Below are 12,200 nucleotides of genomic sequence, written 5' to 3'. Positions count from 1 at the left end.
ATTGTTAGAATTTATTTTTATATACGTAAGGACTAGTTCATTTTTTTCAATGAAAGAGCACATCAGGCCTCTAAAGTTATTCTTGGGTAGTGTTAGGCTGGATATAGACTGACATTATTAATTATTATTTAGTTCTCCCAAACCATTGAGCACTCCTTATTCAATGAGCTTTAGTAGTAGCAGTACAATAACAATGTGGCAATGCTAAGGAATCCAATTCGGGCTCAGAGCCTGTTCATAGTAGGTACTGTGCAAATGAATAGCACAAAGATAAGCCTCTGAGGCAGAGACTAACATTATCAAGCCCTGATTCAGAAAAGGACACTTTTAATTTTAGGTATGTGCTTACATGCTTTCCTGAACAGGGATGCTTTTTTGAATCTGAGTCTAGAACATTTCCCCATTACTGTCTGAATTACTCTCTATCCCTTCTGGCTCTTGGAAATGTCTATTAATAAATAGGTTGTCTTAAATATCTGCAATGATAAACTGGAGAAATGAAGCAACAGGGCACAATGGACAGATGCAGCTATAAAAATTATGGATGGCAATAGAGACTGTAATAAATCCTAAAGTTCTTTTCAACAAACGAAATGAGAAGTATAAAGAAGAATCTATAATGAAACCTGCACTGAAAGCCACATCTAGTATTTAGCGTGCTGTATAAAGCAAAGCTGAATTACAATATGAGGAAGCATCTTGTTTTAGGAGCATATAGTTTAAATGTACTTTCTATTGTGGTACTTTATGGTGCTTTTACGTCTTTGAAATACCACTACAAACTGGAATCTACTATCATTGCAATAGCTGCAGTGTTATAAGAATTGGCCTTACTGATATGAATGTGCTATGCTAATGTAAAATATCATTGTCCTTCCACCAGGGGGCAACATTAGTAAAAATATTTAAATAATCCAGAACAATTGTTTTTAGAATATTGTGGCAGGACTATATATTTGAGCAGGACATTATTCTTTTCACCTTGATTTTTAAAATATTTTATTTATAGAAACTTTTGTTACAGAGAAAGTAAGAAATGCAAGGGCTTCAATTTTCAAATAAATTTGTTTTGGGGTATAGAATTATGAATTTCCTTTTTTCTAATTAATAAACATTGTAATAGAAACTCTGAGATGGATTTCATATTGGAAAGAGGTCTAATATAAATGCAATCATCATGATTTAGAAATAAAACATTACTTTTAACATGTACAATCAACTCCTGGGTGATTAAAACTGATAAATGACTACCAAATTCTGTTTGCAGTGGACCTGTGTAAGCTGGAAAACTTGTCTCTTTCACTAAGAAAAGTTGGTCCAGTAAAATATATTACCTCGCCCACCTTGTCTTTCTACCAAATTCTGGAAAGATAAGATGACCAAACTCTCAGAACGTACCTTGATCACTGAAGTGGTGAAAAAATATCGTATGTAAAAGTTATATTAGATATTATACAAAAGTGTCATTAAAGGGCAGGACACAAAGGTATAAAAAATATACATGCATAAGAGTTAGAAACCATGTACATGTCTCATATATGGATCTAAATTATGACAATATATTAGAGAGCTAGAAATATCGAGCTAGAAATAAAATATGATCTTAGACAGATTCTATCTATCTATGGAGATACATCTGTCAGATTATATCTGGTATTAATATTCCGAGGTATTTTGCCATTGGTGCCCTGTTTTTCCAGGAGCTCTGAATGACTATCTTTAGCGAGATGATCACGTCCTTTATTTACATTAACAACACAATTGAATTAAGTACAATAGCCTCTGCATGCAGCAAACTCCCTCGTAAACGTGCTCTGTAGTCCTTGCTCTGAACAACAGGGTCGGGCTATGCGTCAGAAAAGGCGGGGGGGGGGGGGCGACGCGAGAGTCCAAAAGTAAATTGTTAGCGTCTCATAAACTCCAGTTTCCCTTTTAGCTGCATCATCCTCTGGAAAACCTGGAAGGGGACGATGACACGGCTCCTCTTCGGTTTCCGTAGCATCCAGTCTTCAAGCCCCCCGCAATGAATCCGCCCAGTTCCCCTAGGAAGTTGGCAGCCCGAGAAGCTCTCGATTGCGCTCTCCCTGGTGCTGAGAACACTCGGGAGCAACCCGAGAGCCAAGGGCGCTGTCTGTGGTGCTGAAATCACTCTGGCACACGCTGGAGCGATAAAAGGCGCTGGGCAGATTAGAATCACCAACCCCCGGCGCGCGAACTCCCAGTCTACTCTAGATCGTTGCTCTGTGCGCGCTGCCCTGGGAGCAAGTGGCTAGGGCTGAAGTGCTAGTGAAGTAATGAAGTGCTAGGGCTGCTATTGTCCGAGAGCTTGGAACTTAGCCATCAGGTTCGCTCAGGCTGGCACGTGCTGGGCATTGGGAACTTTTGACTTCTTTGGAGTGATAAACTAGATGACCCCCGCCCCCACCTCTCAACCCGTAGGGGTTAGGGAAACGTTCAGCGGAAAACCAGGATTTATTTTAAACACTGGACCATCTTCTCCTAGGAAGTAGGGTCATTCCCCCTCCCAAATCAGCCATGGCACTGCCTCCACCTTCTGCCAATGACTCCTGCACTTCCGAAAAGACTTTCTAATTGTGGCTCCCAACTCTGTTCTGTTAGGAAATCCGTGGGTTGCATGTAACGCGCTCTGTCTCTCTCTCTCTCACACACACACACACACACACTCACTCACGCTCCCTTTATCTGGAGACGCACCAATAGCCATTTAATGGGTGAAAAAGTTAGAGATTAAACCAATATGAGCGATCATAGCTGTTCATAGCAGTGCTCTGTTCAGCACAGAGTGGAGCCCAGTGAAAACCTCTGCAGGCATGGAGTCGGTAAAACAAAGGATTTTGACCCCCGGCAAGGAGGGAATGAAGAATTTTGCTGGGAAATCGCTCGGTCAACTCTACAGGTAAGAAAGATCTCATTCGGGGGGCTGGATTTCTTATTAGAAAGAATGGGAGGCTTTTCTTAGCCTAAAATTGCTGGATCAGTTCGAATATAAGCTATTTGTGTAAGTTTGGTTGCGGATAGACTGATAGCTATTTATAGGTTTTCTTGATATCATCTGGCTCCTACAAACCAACGCTATACCATTACACTATGGCACCGAAATAACTTGTATAGTTGGCTTGCGGAGGATGTTTTTAAATATGGCCTAAGAGATTTCCCCCATCTTTCTACCCCAGAAATTTGATCTCATTTTAGAACTAGAATCAACAGAGAGCAGTACTCCTATACAGTATTTTTATTTAATTTCAATGCAGGGCACCCGTAGGATCCTTTTCACTTTCCTGAGAGAGCATTTTTTTAAAAAAAATTAAACTATAAAATCATTCCTGATTTCGATTAACCGATTCCCTTGTGTAATCGCCCGTCAGATGAAGAAAAACACGGAAAAGCATAAATAATTGATAACCGAACGATTTCTCTCTTTGAAGCTAGGACAAACATATTGAGAGAAATACCGTCAATTATTTATCCGTCTGCATAGAAAAGGGTCAATTTCTTTTGTAGAAGATGCACAACCGCAATGGATGAAATCATAAAGTGAATCCAGCAATAGAGGGGTGCGTGTATTTCCATCGTCTTCAGGTGTGTATATAGATGCATGCAACCACACACCTGAAGTGCATTGACACGAAATTTGAACACACCATTCCTCGATTTGAACACACCATTCCATCATAAATGGCCCTGTGAAATCTGACGACTTTGATGACCCCCCAAAATATGATTTTTACGAGAAAATTATAAAATAAAAATCGGGAGAATATATTTTCGGACATTTTCCTTTAAAACAAAGTACCCCACTCTCTCCAACGTTATTAGAATTTTCCGAATAAAGCAAAATGTCTTAATACCTACAGTGGATGTTGTTTTTCTCCACCTATGCGGCAGTATTGTACACAGGCACAATATTATTCCAACAATAATGTTACACCATTTACAACTTCCTATGCAATTTTGAGAGGAAAGGCAATATGAGCTAAATTATCAAGGTAAAATGCTTTCTATTTTAATAGAAACTAGAACAGTTAGAGTCTAGAAAGACATGGTTATTTTACCACCAGCCTACATAAATTCAATCGTTTTAAACTGACTGAAAATATGTAAAATATCTGAAAAACAGAATATATTGTTATATTCTCGAATATTATGGAAAATGTACATTTCTTCTCTACGAATATAACTACAATAATCGAGTTCAGCACTAAATATTCTTCGAGAGATATGAAAACACACTTGCATCTCACAATGCCTTCCATGTCATATCTCAAACAGGTTTTTAAAGAATTATCTAAATAAGACACTCTTTGAACTTCCGAGGACTTAACAAATATTCTATCAAGACTAGCCACATTCTTTTAAGAATCAACGTATACTTTTCTATCCGTAATTTGAAAGTGGAAATAATCAGTTCATTATGTCCCAGGATCTTTGCTTCATTTCAGGGGAGACCAAATCAATTCTATGCGAAAGCTGGTGCTCAGATTTTATCATTTGAATGAACCAGTTTTAACTATAAAATATATTGTTCTATTTTAACTACATTTTTAAAGGATGGGGATCTTACAACCCTGACTCAGGCGAGTAAGCCTTACCCCAGTGAATAATAAGAGTAAATTCAACTGAGTAGGTGTTGCAGGGCATTGCCCATACTTTCGTTATACATAATATGAATAATGTGTTTGGTCTGATCCTGCCAATCGTTACTCACACTTTACTCAGGGGAATTGACCTCGGTTGAATTACTCACCTGCGGAGAATTGTTCACGTGAGCAAGGATTGGCAGGCTTGGAGCGTTCTAGCAAAATGGAATGTTTGGATGCAGTTTTCAAATACCCTGTTCTGCAGGGGCTGCACTTCTGAGTAGTTAATCTGCCTCTTTTGCATCTTACTAAGAATCAGCAGTGTGAGGAATATTTTAGCGATAAACCCAGCACATTTTTTCCTCAAAAAGTCATATTAAGATTTTTCTCCCCTATAAAAATAAAATGCATGTACATGTTTTGAAGCATACTATCTGGGTGCAAATGTCTGCCTTGATTCATTATATTATAATCAAAATGTGTAAATATGAATTATGAATTTTCCTTTATACGTTTACACTTAAAACCCTGGGAGCTTCGATTTAATATTTCGGTAAATGTGGACACTGAGAGAGCAATTTATAAAACAGACCTAGACTAAGTCTAGTTAATGATCACCGTGCAGATTATTGAATGTAATCTTTACAAATTCAAGTTATTAATAATGCAAGGGTATTGAGTCATCTGCAGATGGGTAGTTCTCAAACACTAGCATGTTTCGTTCAAATGTCTATGACAGCCATTTTGCAGATGTGGAATAAATAGAAATAATTGCTCATCTTTACAGCATTTCTTTCTCTCCCACATCCACAAGCAGCATGCACTGTAGAACTAATTCCTCTCGTGTTTATAATGTAATAGCAATAGAGTTAAACCTCCAAGATAATTTTTCATCTCCCAACAATGCCCTTTGAATTAGACAACATGGCGCCTCTGCAGTGGTTGCAGCTGATTCTTCTTAATGCACCCTACATATTTAACCAGAGATCTTTAATGATAGATGAAGAGTTCTCATCTGCTGCTCCTCCCTGTTTTTGGGGGAAATGAATAATTATGAAGCCCACAGGTCTTGCTAAAGAACAACTGGAGGTGATTTTTTAGTCATAGTGACTTTGACATTCAAGTGACCTGTTCGGGAGAGTTGGCTTCAAGTCTCTTGCTTGTCTTTCCCCCTTATGTTGGACAGAGTCCTAGAGAAGAAACAGAAGCCTGGAGACATCATCGAACTGACAGAAGATGGGAAACCCCTGGAAGCGCCCGTTAAGAAAGCCCCAATGTTCGATTGTACCTGCTTTGGGCTCCCCCGGAGGTACATCATTGCCATCATGAGTGGACTGGGATTCTGCATCTCTTTTGGAATCCGTTGTAATTTGGGAGTAGCCATCGTGGATATGGTCAATAACAGCACCATACACCGAGGAGGAAAAATTATTAAAGAGGTGGGAATCACTCCCCTTTAATCCCGCAACACGAATAATGCCCTCAGGATAGAGTAATAATAAAGAATGAATAGAATAAATAAGGGCCCTTTAGCTTTTTATGATATTTCCAATCATTCTAATAAAATCTAGACGGTTTCCTCCTTCTCCTATAATCTGCTAGTTTCTGGGTAGGAGAATCCTAAACTGAACTGTCATATTTTATTTATAACAGAAAGGACAATGATCCAAAGAATGTTGGGGGGAGGGGGGGAGAATAAAAGATCGATTATGCCTATTTTGTTTTCTTTCTTTCCCAGACCAAGAGGTCATTCCATGGCACAAGTTTGAGTGCAGATATTTTGCTTTTTTACCCAGCTTTGGAGATCGCAATCATTTTCGTAAATTAAATGCACGTAACAGAGAACATGACCATGAATAAACGACTCCAAAGTGGCTGCCCAATTTTCTAAAGGAAATGGAGTGGTCTGTTGCGGAACGTTTGGAAATATCAGGATGAATGAGTTTTGGTTAACAAAATACAACGCTATAAAAGCAATCTATGGCCCAATGAGAAAGCATATGTAATTTATAAGGTGCTTAACTATATGTATATAGTATATGTACACAAAGACAAGAATATATATGATACATAAATGTATACATTTATATATCGTATATAATGTATATATGTGTATATACACATACACATGTGTACACACACAGAGGGATAAACAGACAGCTAGATAGACTGATATGGCCGTTTTCGATTCCCCTGAGTCCATACTATATATATATTCGATGGGTTTCATTGCAAATGCAGGTGATTCACTTACAATGAGACAAATAATTCCCTCCCCCCCCCCCCAAAAAAATACCCTGAAACATTTTCCTCATTCCCATGTTTGTGAGCTTACCTGCGATGTATGCAACTATCTCTCTCTCTCTCTCTCTTTGTAGAGAGAGATGTATGACAACTGGCTGTGTGTGTGTCAGAGTGAGAGTGAGTGTGAGTCTGAGTGTGTTTGTGTGGAGAGAGAGAGAGAGAGAGAGAGAGGCCCTTTCCTCCTCCCTCCCGACCCCAACCTTCGCTAGACTGGATCGGACAGAAAAAAATATACTTGTTGCCACCCCTTTCTCTAGGGGATTCAAGGACATCTTTAGTTCCAAGATTCACATATTTTTAGGGTTAATAGCGATCACGAGATATAAATCATGTCCCTCCTCTCTCCTCCAGTACTAATGCCAGATTTCTGTAGGTATTCTAGCATATTTGTTCTAAAGACCAATTGTAAAGTAAATCGATTATTATTTTGGAGGTGAGCACCTTGCCCCATTTCTAAATCGTACCGTCTAGTAAATGGGCATTTTCAACATTAATCGAAATTCCGCAAAGATTGCCTAGTGTTAAACTATTATTAATAAAATGCTTTCTTTTGGCCTGCTTACATCCTTCCTATTTTCTTTCTCCCCTTTCTCCTTGCTTTTTGCACTGGAAGAAAGCGAAGTTTAATTGGGACCCTGAAACAGTTGGCATGATCCATGGCTCTTTTTTCTGGGGATATATAGTCACTCAAATCCCAGGGGGATATATAGCATCCAGACTAGCAGCTAACAGGTAATGACGATCTAATATAAATATATAAATGTATATAAACATAAACATGTATACTATACATCGGGTTGCTATGTTTAGATTTTGACTGTTAAAACAGCCGGTATAAATGCAGGCACATTTTGCGGAAAGCAGACGGAGCAGGGTGTCTGGTTCGTTAGTGCTATTCCGCTGATGGCTCCCTACAATTGTCAGCTGTTGAATTCAGTATAAAGCCAGCTTTCCTCTTTTCAAGGCTGTTAGAGGGGCAATAGCGGACGGGCACTTTCCTTCGGTAAAACTCCACTCACTGTAAGATGAGCCTTTATGGATGGTGTAGACGAGACAAAATATGTTGGGCTCTGCTTCGCTGTATCAGCGGTGTCGTGCAAAGCAAACATGAACCCCAACGTAACAATTTGCCTCTGCAAGCCAGCATTTATAGCTGGCACTGCAGCACATTGAGGCAATAGTTATATAGCAAGGAATTATTATTCAACTCGAGTCACATAGACGCATCTCTTCAATGGCATATTTCTGAAAAGCATGGGGGTATTGAAAAATACGTCTGTGTTCTCTGTAGTCATAGAAATAATAATACAATAATTTTAAAGGACAAGAAACAAACATTTGAAATAAATGAAAATGAATACCGGAATTGTATTTTATTACCATTTTAATTATTTTCTGATTTTATGTGGATTTCCTGTTTGTTTCTTGTCCTTTAAAATGTATATTAAAATAGAGATGCTATGATTATTTTTTACTTTATCCAGTCCCCTTTTCACTAAGATTATCACGATAGAAATTTTCAAAGTTGAAAGACACTGAAATCCCTTTATTTATTTAGACATGGTCTTTTTTAAAAAGAAAGGGGGAAAATAGCAGATATCAGTAGTTATTAATTGACACTGAACTGAATATAGTCCACTCTGAATAAAATGGAAGAAAAACATGTTTCAATGAGCTTTGCACAATGAAAAGGAAGTGCAGATGGTGCAGGGTCTTAAAGATTCGTTTCTATGGTGTCTGGCAATATTTCAAGCACCCAGGGTGTGATTCCACCTGTTAATTAGATCCACTGAGTATTCAAGACACACGAGGCATTCATATCCATCCTTAATGCCACAGACTCGCCATTTGGAGAGGTAGGAAAGGTCCTAGTGCCACTCTTCTTGAGCAGTAATGGACTAGGTACAAATGGATATTAAAAGGGAAGGTTCAGTTTAGCTCATCACAAGAGTGTGTAACATGAAAGGTAGGAGTAGGAGCGTTAGACAGCCTTATACAATGAAGTTCTCTCACCAGGCTATGTTTTTTTTTTAAATAAGGACACAAATATACTTGCCAAGCCTCCAGTTCTCTTGAGAGCACAGAGCTCCATTAAAAAAAATAAATCAATGAATGGTGAGATCCTTAGCTGTATAAATTGGTGTAGCTCTATTGATGCCCGTTTACACCAGCAGAAGTTTTGGTCCATGATTTTGGAAATAAAACAAAAGCACAGTGTTAACATATATAGTAACCCCTTATTTTTTTATCTTTTAGTTAAAATGTGCCTTTCCCCATCTTTCCAATAATAGATCAGAAATATAAAAGGTGATTTAAAAAAATCACAAGAGATCATCCCCTAAAAGGCCTCTGTCCATTCAAATACAGCACTTTTGGCTTCCTTTCTGTACCAAATCCTGCAATCTTCATTCAGTCCATTACTCATTTACTTCAATAGGAGTTTTGCCTTAACAAAGACTGTAGGGTCTGAACCAGAAAGACAAATTCCATTCTTGATTATTCCAGTGTAATTCCATCCATGTAATTTGACTCAATACCATTATAAAAGTAGAACTTCAATCAGAATTGGATCAAGTAGGTGGAAAAGCCCTGGAAGTCACCAGAAAAAAATCTGTAGTGGAATATGTAGCCTGGACTGTTTGAACCAAAATCTGCTCTCCATTACACTGGTGTAAATCCAGAGTGATTCTAGTCACTTCAGTGATGAAGGTAGTCTGCATCTACACTAGCATAGCAGAGAGCAGGATCAAGGTCACTAGTTGTAATAGCCAGGGAAGTCTTAGAGACAAATTCACCAGTGATGTAAATGGTGGTGTAAATTACACATCCAGCCTTATAAAACATTTGCAAATAGTTGTGAATGGCAAAGTAATAGAACTTGCACAGATTTTACATTCAATTTGTGGGAAACATTAATATAAATGTTAAGGGACAGAAGTGAGGTGCAGCAGCAGAAAATTTACAGATAAAGCAAGTTCCCAAACTTTAGGGCTAGGTGCTGCCACCCAAGTACTCCATCGAAATGAATGGGGTACTGGAGGAAGAAAAGTGCTACTCAGCGAGGTCTGAGCATCTAGCTCTTTTATATGCATACCAGTCCCAACAATCCTAAGGCCTAAATGAAGTCAAAGTGAGATGTGGCTACTTAGGTGAGGGCTGAATTTATCAGTGTAAGTTACCTACACCCTATTTCTGACCATATTATACCTGATGTGTGACTTATCTCCACCATTTTCATCAGTGATGACTTTGGCCAATGAGGTCCAATGGGAATTTTGCAGAGTATGGACTAGTAAATTGGACCCTATGCTTTCTTAGTTTGTACCACACCCTCCAATAATGCACACACATGAACAAATTCCCTGCGCCAGATATTCAGTGGGTGTAGATTAACATCGCTCCATTAACTTCAAGGTGATCTGCAGCTCCTCCAGTAACTTCAGTGTAGCTGTACATGTCAGTTGAAGTACACTAGTTTGAACCAGCAGAATATCCATTTAGAAGTGAAACATCACATCTAAATGGATGATACATTGATTTATTTTTATTTGGGGGAAGGGATAGCTCAGTGGTTTGAGCATTAGCCTGCTAAACCCAGGGTTGTGAGTTTAATCCTTGAGGAGGCCACTTAGGGATCTGGGGCAAAATCAGTACTTGGTCCTGCTAGTGAAAGCAGGGGGCTGCACTCAATGACCTTTCAAGGTCCTTTCCAGTTCTAGGAGATGGGATATCTCCATTAATTTACTTTAATTTAATTTTTATTATGAACCTCATTATATGTCTTGGAAACATTGGTTTTTGCTTGTGTGTGGAGCAGCTCAGAAATTGCTAGTGGCTCTGAGGCTAGGAAACAAATTTCAGGTGTGCTCTTCATACTTTGCAATACAACAGAACTCAACATCTTCCACCGAGGGTATTACAGGCTCAGTCATGAGCTAAAGAGAAAAAGATGACTCACTGTCAGGGAGAGAGGGAGACAGTGATCAGGTTGATGGGAATGGAGTGAGAGTAAGAGTGACTCCTAGCTTCCAGGAATGCCAAGGGAAATGGGGGCGGGATTCACCAGGCACTTAATTTGTTATTGGCAGGGTGCTGCTGAGTAAGCAGGAGCTTGCTTGTTTAACATTAAGATTCAGTCCAACAGCCCAGTTGTAGCTTTAATTACAAGGATTTGGACATATCTCTAAAATGTCATTAATTTATTAAAATATGGAAAAAAATCAAACTCCAGTTAAAACACATTCATGTTCACATCATGAAATCCTTCCTACAGTCCAGTAATTCTCAATTTAAATAGAAGAATATTTTTATTTTGTTGAACTGAAACACATTAGCTAGGCCTTTAAAGCTGTCCCCCCAACCATCATCTTGATCTTGCCCAGTTTTAAAGTGTTTACTACTTCCTGCCAAGCAAGAATCATGAATGGTGAGCCAAGCCCTTGCTGCTATTTATTTTTCATCTGGTCAATCAATGAGAGCTTTTTACTGGGATCATGGATTTCTTTGCTAATTGCAGAAATCAAGACAGTTGCTGCGCATTGGCTCACTTTCTAATTTATTTGCAGCCTCACTCTCACATCTATTACCGTGCATATCATTCGCAGTGAGTTCTTCAGGTTCACATTTCGAGTCCGATGACAAGGAGGACTGAATAGAGATTTCTAGGGTCTGTTTATCTAATTATTTTTGCATGATAGTTTGGGTCATGGTTAATTTCACATTGCAACAGTGAGATTTTTTTTTCCTTCAAGAAGTGTCTGTTTTTAAATAAGAAATCCTTCTATCCCTATAATTAGATTGATGTTTTAGTTCAAAGATAAATACATTTACAAGACTGACAATGGTGGAAAAGAAAATAATGGTCTTGGACAATTCAGAAATATATTTTTGAATTGTCCTTGATTGACTCCAATAACATTTTCAGTTTTGAAATCAATGGGCCTATTTGCATGAATAGCAGGAGGTGGGTTTGGCATTGTATATTTCATTCTGATTTAAATTAATGGAGATATCCTATCTCCTAGAACTGAAAGGTCATTGAGTGCAGCCCCCTGCCTTCACTAGCAGGACCAAGTACTGATTTTGCCCCAGATCCCTAAGTGGCCCTCTCAAGAATGGAGCTCCCAACCCTTGGTTTAGGGGGCCAATCCTCAAACCACTGTGCTATCCCTCCCCCCATTTACATTGTTGAAGGGCTTTCTAATGTGCTTCTAAGTGCTGGTTATCCCCTGAGCATCCTCAACTGTGTTGGATATCAACGGGAGCTGGGGATTGTATCATAAAGGCCTGATCCTCTGT

The 12,200-nt window shown here is 38.8% G+C and overlaps 1 protein-coding gene across 1 annotated transcript in view; it reads left to right on the top strand.

The window, feature by feature from the left end:
* Positions 1-2,658: 2,658 nt before the first annotated feature.
* SLC17A6 (solute carrier family 17 member 6) overlaps positions 2,659-12,200 on the top strand; it is a 52,885-nt gene continuing 43,343 nt past the window's right edge. Inside the window, exons 1-3 of the mRNA XM_054028670.1 lie at positions 2,659-2,917; positions 5,785-6,037; positions 7,516-7,634. Of these exons, the coding sequence (XP_053884645.1) occupies positions 2,832-2,917; positions 5,785-6,037; positions 7,516-7,634 (458 nt within the window). The 5' untranslated portion in view covers positions 2,659-2,831. The remainder of the gene's footprint in view (positions 2,918-5,784; positions 6,038-7,515; positions 7,635-12,200) is intronic.

The sequence above is a fragment of the Malaclemys terrapin genome, chromosome 4, assembly GCF_027887155.1.
Source record: "Malaclemys terrapin pileata isolate rMalTer1 chromosome 4, rMalTer1.hap1, whole genome shotgun sequence".
NCBI lineage: Eukaryota > Metazoa > Chordata > Testudines > Emydidae > Malaclemys > Malaclemys terrapin.
This window is presented reverse-complemented; position numbering and strand designations above follow the sequence as displayed.